Below are 7,729 nucleotides of genomic sequence, written 5' to 3'. Positions count from 1 at the left end.
AAGATATTACAACATTTTTAAAGAGAGACACACACACACACACACACACACACACACACACACACACACACACACACACACACACACACACACACACACACACACACACACACACACACACACACACACACACACACACACACACACACACACACGTCATCCACAGCATCACACAGCTTATCTGCCTTTTACACTGTACTGAAATCAATCTTTCCATCACATCCTGTCACAGCTCACTCTTTCGCACACCATACATTTATTTCTCTCTTTAAACATACTCTTAATAATACAATTACTTGTAAAATACACACACATCCTCTTACAAAAGTCACGCATTCAAACACAGGCATACACACAGTGGGCTGTCTATCTGAGGCTGTTGCTGTTGGGTTGTGATCCAGCGAGGCCGGGGTGGTCTGGACTGTGGCGGTTCTGTGGGGGGGCAGAAACAGAGTTGTCACACTTATAGGATGAATACAGGTGTGGTCTTCACTGCTGCTGAGTGACATGAAGCAGGAGTTTAGAGAGGCTACATCTGCAGTGGGACCCCAGATGGTTTTAAAATTATTGAGGTTCGCACAGACAATTAAAGACCTTGTTTAGAGATTTGGTGTCTCAGAAAGGACTAAAACTGTGGAGTAAATATGGATCTGGTTTTTGCAGAATATTGCTTAATGTTAACTGTTTTAGCAGGTTAAAGCAGAGGAGATTAAGAACTTTTCAATGCTTTATTGCAAAAAAGCCTAATTATTTCGATCAGGGATTACTCACAATGTTTGATAAAATCTAATAAACAAAAATCAGCAGTAGAAGTCATGGTTATCTTTTTTATTTAACCTAAGAACATTTCCACATGCACAATTTTTAAGAGAACTCAAGGGAATGGGGCTAAACAGCTGTGTAGCCTTAAGAAAATCACTTAGCGGTGAGGCTAACTGGAAAGAAAATAACTTGCTAGGAAGGAATAAAGACCAAAATCTGAAGGAGTGGGGGAAAAAAGGTCATGTGGTCTGATGAACCGAAATTTAATCTGTTCCAGAGTGATGGGCACATCTTACAGGTGTAAGAAGAGAGGCAGATGAAGTGATGCATAAATCACGCCTGGTGCCTAATGCACAATCCTGTGGGGACAGTGTTATGATCTGGGGTTGGTTCAGTTGGTCAGGTTGACAAATGTTATGTAGCAACTCGACTTTTTGCACATTTGGTGTTTTTCACTGAATTAAGATCAAATGATGCATTTGCAAACATGTAACGGTTTACATATTTGCCTAAAAAGTAAAAGATCCTCACTTTTGATAAGAGACACAAATCCCTTTGTTTTTGTGTGAGGAAGGGTTTTTGGTTTAAAAAAATAAAAAATAAATCTGCCGACTCAAATACAAGGAGCTACTTGAAGTGTCGATCCCTTGTGAATAAGAGATCAGACAAAAGTAGCCTTTAAAAAAAATAAAAAAACAAATACAGAAATTAAAATAAACCTGAAGTGACTATAATAATGAGATTCGTCTAACTAGTTCAGGTAAAGTTTGACAAATGGTCTTACCTTCTTCTTTTTCTTGTCTTTCTTCTTTTTCTTGCGATCGGGATCATCATCTCTCTTTTTCTTCTTTTTCTTGGGATCAGAGTCTGACGGCGTTTCTGTGACATCAAACATCAAAATAAGAAAGGTTATTGAAATGATAATATTTGTACCTTTTTGCAGACATGCATGTGGATAAATTTATATCATACCTTGTGGTAATGGATCCTGCGGTCGATGGTGTTTGTGCTTGTGCTTGCTCTTCTTCTTTGGAGGCTGTATGTGCATCAGTCTGTACTGTTCTGGGAGCTGCAAAGATGTGATGAAAAATTAGTTGCGTATTAATATGCAAATATGAGAATTAAGATCATTTAAATGTCAGTTAAATTTGAATAATCAGTGTCAGTCAGGACGTTGAAAATGTCTGCATGAACTTTATACTGCATTGTATTGTGTAGTATGTACCGGTCCTGTGTGTAGTCTGAAGCCTGTTAGTAGAGCGCCAGTCAGTGGGCTGAAGGAGTTTCCACACACTGGAGGCTTATCAATCAGAGAGCGCAATGAGCTGCCGTCCTGTGTGCCCGGACAGTCAATCATACCTGCAGAGAAGCAGAAAAGGTCAAAACATAAGTGCTCAGCTGTGTTCACAGGTAAATTTAATTAAATATTCAAATCAAAAGAGAAAGAAACAAATAAACTGCTGCAACTTTCCCCCCCTACCGAGTCCCCACTCATTCTTTGTTGTGATCAGATCTTTTTTCACATGCATCCCTCTAGTTTTTCCACTTTTTTGTAGATTCACTCCATTCTGATAGTTTCAACAATATCCCTCCAGGAATTTGCTGACATTTGTGAGTCCTTATACTGATGTTATGAATATTATTCCTTATATCGATATGATGATTCTCTCACTGATAAATTGTGCAGCAGAAAAGTAGCTGGAAATGCACAGGACGAATCACAATAGTTTCAGACTGCTTCGACCAGACATGTAGTTAAATTTCTATGGGAGGTGCATGTCATGTTATGTCATAACGTTTTAAGAGAAGTTTGCAGTTATGATGTAGCTACGCATAAAATTCCCACTGATTCCCACTGAAGTATAAATCCCCACTAATATGTTATATCTGTATTAACTAGTTGTGGATCATGGTTTAACAGCTCCATTATCAGAGTACTCATAAAGATCCAAAACAAGAGACGTGATTGGAGTATTACAATCATTTTTACTATCACATAACATTGTTTATGTCCTGTGCCGTAGCAGAAGAAATGGCTGAAGATAAACTACAAAGTGTTTTTCCAATATGAGTTTATTTTGCAGCCAGTTTCATAACAAAAGGTGGCCTGTATAGTACACTTAAAACTAGATAACCAAAACACACAATAATATAATTACACTTATAATTCATTATTTCAGAACTAATTTGGCATTATTAAATGACCCAAAATGACAAACAATTAAGATATCAGAACTTGTGAAACAGGCTGGCGTGGAGGATAGACTACTTGTATAACTGACACTGACCCTTTGCATGGACCAAAAAACGCCATGGGAAACAGATGTGAGGCATCTATTTTAATTTACAGCATGTCAATAAGATGTGAACTCCCTCCTATAGGTTGTATTGTCCTAGCTCTATCTACCGTCTCCATTTTCTCCTCACCAGTCTAACCACCCCAGCTGGAGCATGGTTCTCCTGGAGGTTTCTTCCACTTAAAAGGGAGTTATCCTTTCCACTTTCTCCAAGTGGTTGCTCATACGAACAAGTTCTGATAACTCTCAGTTGTCAATGTGTCCTTTAGTAAAACTCAGTTTAAAGACTTTTTCTCAGTCAGCGGTATCCAAAGGACAGTGAGAACCCAGGTTTTAAAATATTTTATAATATTACATTTCACAGCAATCAAAGCAAAGCTTTACCGCTATTGTCCAACACTGATCATTATAAGATTGTTACTAAACAGTTATCTGACCACATCTGTGACTGTCGCACCCACCTGGTAACTCTGGCAGAAAGTTGCTGAGCTTCTCCTTCACCTTCTTCCCGCAGAACTTATTGTAAGCGTGCTCCAGGTTGTAGTGCGTGATGAGGTTGGTGTTTCCAGTTAACTCGTTCCCCACTAAGCACAAACACCAAATTCATATCATTTGTAACCAATCAGTACATAAATGTTTGTGAAATAGATGGCCATTTCCAAAGGGAACCTGGGCTACTTCAGGGATGTTCATTCCCATAATAACCGTAGTTACACAACATATTTTTAAGCCACAAAAAGGTGTTAAATCTACAGCATTTGTGTTACACACTGAATATAAACGCTTCACTGAAAAATACATCGCTACTAACTACAATCCGCTAACTCAATGTTAGCCCACAACCAGCTAGTCAGCCTACGTGAGCTAGTATTGTTTACAAACTATTTAAGCAGCTTTAGATTTCGGCTAAAGTTTTAAATAAAGGACAAATTAAACACGAAGCACCCAACAGTTACAAGAATTCATCAGTACCAGGCAGCTCCCGCAGTAAATAGAAAGGTTCATTCATAGCTCCAGGCTTCCGTAGAGCAGGCCCTTCATCCCCGAGCTGCGGTGGTATCTGACCCGCCATGGCAACTTGATTTTGCGGCATAGGCGGTGGAGGCTTCCCCGGTCCAAAACCCAGAGACGAAGAACCAGGTGGTCCCTGAGCTTCATTTGACCCGAAAAGAGTTGAAAACATTTCCGTCATATCTACCTTGAATAATACATTTATATGGAAAGAAAATGCCGGGCTCTTCAAGCGTATGGCCTGCTATCTGCGAGGAAGCTGTTCTCCGTGAATTCGAGTGTCAAGCGCTCCGCTCCTCACTTCTTTTCATGGCCACTTACCGTAATGCAGGCAACAAACACGCACTGTACCGTAACTGTCGGTGTATACAGGACTATAATCACTAACAATTTCCAAAACGTCGTGTTTATTTTCAAACAAACAGGCACAGTAAACAAACTCATTATGTACAATTAAGTTAGTGGACATATTGTGTAATTTGGAAAATCACACATCAAAAACATCAGCGGGGCAAAGAGATGACGCCAGCCTTTCAAACTCTGTCACTGATGCCTAAAAATGAGAGAAAAGAACACACATTACAAAACTATTAGCACTCAATTTATTTATGTTACAAGTAGAAATGTTCTATAACAAGTTACCAAATAAAACCATTAAAGCTACACTGAGACTAAATATACTGAACATCCTCATTAGGAATGATAGAAACATAGAATACAATAGAATAGCTACTTTATTGTTATTCAGAACATTAGTTAGTGCGCATTAGAATGCATTTTCAGTGCATTGACTCGCTTTTAATAAAAATATAACAAATAAATCTTAAAATATAATACAAAAAGGACCTAAGATGTATATACACACAAATGTAAGAATATGAGAAAAAAGGTCTATATACATGTAACAGCTAAAAAAAAGACTGTATGTGATCATCAAAATAAATGTACTGTACAAAGAATATTTTGTATATAAAATCGAAATGACACGGTTTATACTTGCATACATGCTGAATATGGTTTCTCATGGATCCTATTAGGGACAAGTCATATCTATTCTGCCAATTATCTACTCTTTCTCTCTCACCTTCCACTCATCAACAGCAGCAGAAATTCGGTGTTCAGTCTGACTGATGCTCTCTCTTCCACCCTGAACCGTCTGTGCTAGAGCAGCATTCTCTGCTTGAATCTTTTTCAGCTCCCGTCGCATGTAGGCCTCCTGCTTTTGATAGTAAGGCATCAAAAAGCTGCAAAAGTCCTGCTCAGGGACCCCGCTTGGTCGCCTAAGACAACATTTGAGATGATGAGGGATTAAAATGCTTTGATTGTTAAAAAGCTGAAGTAACACAGTGGTGATATACAGTGTAGTAAAGAAAGGCAATATAACTATAATACAAGATGCAAAGTTACCTTTTCAATCTGATTCACTGACTAAATGAAATTCTTAAATATACAGTTAGTACATTTAATGAAAAAATATTTCCACTTAGTTACTTTATCACTATTTAATTAAATAAAAAATAAGAAAAGAGAGAATTTTAGCAGTTTGGTAAGAAAATGCACAAAGCATATATAATTAAATGCTCAAGATTTCAGAAGTTCAAGTGTTTTCAAAGCGGTTTACTGACCATGCAGGGTCTGGACTGTCCTTGGTGGCTCTCTCTAGTTTATCCAGCTCATTCAGTTTTAACTCTAGCTGGCCTTCTTCAATCAGTCTGTTGATATCTTCCTTCATGAGCAGGAAAACACAAACTTTTATGTCAACAAGTGAAAATAAAGACCAGTAGTAGATCAGTGAATATGGCATACAATGAGTATTTGGACAGCTATACAAATGTTGGTTTTGCCCAGAAAAGTTATTTGATTTGTCCTGTTGAATGACAAAATGCTAAACATTTAGTTTGATGCAGAATTTGTAATACTCATTTTACTGCTATCAGCAAGGAAATTGACAATAAATGTCATAAATGTAATAAATGTCATATATACAATGTTTAAAAAGGTGTACCACACATACAGCCTAAGCAATACACAATACATAGGAGGCAGAAGTCCTCCCATTTGTTTTTTTTTAATACAGGGTTTTAATGTAATATGCTACAGACCTGTATGGTGCTCCGCAGCTCCTCTATGAACTGCTTGTGAATGCTCTCCATTCTCTGAGGGTTCTTACTGTACAGTGGACGAAACATGCTGGCGAATCTGTTAAAACTGTGAGAGAACAGTGTGAACAAAGTGAAGCAAAATATGACCTTTCCTGAAAATGATAGCTAAGGAATAAGTAGATCATTAACATTATAAGACACTACTGCTTGTGTGATGTTAAAAGTACGTTTGGATAGGCCTTCTTTTTTGGAGGACAGGAGGACAGTGGAAATGTTTGGTTTTCACCTGTAAGTAAAATAATATATATATAAAAAATAATCATAACAGAGTGCCTGTCTGAAGTGTTAAATTTGCCCAAACCAGAGTTCTGAATCATTGTATTATAGATTTCTTGCTAACAAACACCACAGGATCATTCCTTTGTCAATTTATCTCACTATCTCACATGTGCAAGGATAAAAAAAAAATCTGTATGGGAAAGATACACTTCTTAAAAGGAAATATGTCAAATTCAAGTCCAATATTTATCATAAGTGATCATAAGTAGTCTTCTAGATAACAAAAAATGTAAAATGAAAAAAAAATGCTAGGGCTCTTAAACAGCCCAACCTCCATCCATTATTTTTATTTATTTATTAAAAAATAATAATAATAACCCTATGATTTTGCACAATTCCCAACAAGCTTCCCTCTGCTTTTTCCCCAGAAACGACACGAACTGCAAGTAAGCTGTTCATCAAATGTTTTTTTTAAAGCTGAGGTTCATTAAATATGAAGCTTTTAGAACACTTCTTGACACTAAAACACTATATATAGTAATCAGAAACTTCCCCTTTATACCAAAATACCGCCACTTAGTTGTTAGTTTTACTTTTTAAGTCCCTTATTGTATTACTTTTTAAAATTAATCTTGCTATTCCAGGGTTTTTAAGCTATTTTGTTTTATGTTGTTTTTAATGCCTCGGTGTTGTGACACAATGAGTCCCCTAAATTTAGGGATAATTTGAGGAAATATCTTATACATACTCTTGGGGTATTCTAGGTTATTATACTGGAGTTTTATTGGCTCACTTGAGATAAATTAAGACTGTATGTGTTCTAATAATGAGATCTTCACACTTGGTTTACTGTTTATTTAATGACCACCACCTTTGTAACTATTTGATGAGAAACATTCAAACCAGCTCTCACCCCTGTTTATATCCTTCGTGCAGAGGTAATATCATGACATACGTGTAGTTTACCGTAAAAACAAGGTAATAAACACAACACCCAACACGTTACCTGACATCTTCGATAAACTTGTTCAGGCTCTTCTGCATGACTTTGTCAAAAAGCTTCATCCTCTTGTACCGAGCCTCCGCCTCCGCTGTCGGTTTATTCGGTATCTGTGAGGAAGTTTCTCCTGTCGCTTCATTAGCCTGGCTTTCAGCTGAATCTTCCGCACCAGTTCTACCTGCACTGTGCACTTCTGTTGCTGACTTACTTTCCTCCATTTTTCAGCTGCCTCTGTTTATGTTTCGCAGCGCCCGCCAAATCTACGGCGAGCCGCCGGA

General features: G+C 37.6%; 2 protein-coding genes across 2 annotated transcripts; both read right to left on the bottom strand.

The window, feature by feature from the left end:
• Positions 1-99: 99 nt before the first annotated feature.
• Positions 100-4,387, bottom strand: med19a (mediator complex subunit 19a). Its single transcript, XM_006781373.3, has 6 exons — positions 4,032-4,387; positions 3,521-3,643; positions 1,988-2,121; positions 1,735-1,831; positions 1,547-1,641; positions 100-432 (listed from the first exon to the last, which is right to left on the bottom strand). Exons 1-6 carry the CDS (start codon positions 4,249-4,251, stop codon positions 367-369), a joined length of 735 nt encoding a protein of 244 aa, XP_006781436.1. The 5' UTR covers positions 4,252-4,387; the 3' UTR covers positions 100-366.
• A 36-nt stretch (positions 4,388-4,423) lies between these two features.
• pmf1 (polyamine modulated factor 1) lies at positions 4,424-7,718 on the bottom strand. The gene is made up of 5 exons (XM_006781374.2): positions 7,458-7,718; positions 6,173-6,278; positions 5,696-5,796; positions 5,155-5,350; positions 4,424-4,623 (listed from the first exon to the last, which is right to left on the bottom strand). Exons 1-5 carry the CDS (start codon positions 7,667-7,669, stop codon positions 4,558-4,560), a joined length of 681 nt encoding a protein of 226 aa, XP_006781437.2. The 5' UTR covers positions 7,670-7,718; the 3' UTR covers positions 4,424-4,557.
• Between the last annotated feature and the right edge of the window lie 11 nt (positions 7,719-7,729).

This window comes from Neolamprologus brichardi, chromosome 2 (genome assembly GCF_056152115.1).
Source record: "Neolamprologus brichardi isolate AB-2024 chromosome 2, ASM5615211v1, whole genome shotgun sequence".
In the NCBI taxonomy this organism is placed as follows: domain Eukaryota; kingdom Metazoa; phylum Chordata; class Actinopteri; order Cichliformes; family Cichlidae; genus Neolamprologus; species Neolamprologus brichardi.
Note: the sequence above shows the minus strand (reverse complement) of the source record. Positions and strands in the feature narration are given on the sequence as shown.

Excerpts from the sequence above, each read along its gene's own strand:
- med19a (XM_006781373.3), bottom strand. The coding sequence starts at position 4,251 with ATGACGGAAATGTTTTCAACTCTTTTCGGGTCAAATGAAGCTCAGGGA. Across the intron at positions 2,122-3,520 it reads CTTTCTGCCAGAGTTACCAG|GTATGATTGACTGTCCGGGC; the intron begins GTGGGTGCGACA and ends GCTTCTCTGCAG. Across the intron at positions 1,832-1,987 it reads TCAGACTACACACAGGACCG|CTCCCAGAACAGTACAGACT; the intron begins GTACATACTACA and ends ACATCTTTGCAG.
- pmf1 (XM_006781374.2), bottom strand. The coding sequence starts at position 7,669 with ATGGAGGAAAGTAAGTCAGCAACAGAAGTGCACAGTGCAGGTAGAACT. Across the intron at positions 6,279-7,457 it reads AAGTTTATCGAAGATGTCAG|TTTTAACAGATTCGCCAGCA; the intron begins GTAACGTGTTGG and ends GTTCTCTCACAG. Across the intron at positions 5,797-6,172 it reads AGCTGCGGAGCACCATACAG|GAAGATATCAACAGACTGAT; the intron begins GTCTGTAGCATA and ends CTGCTCATGAAG.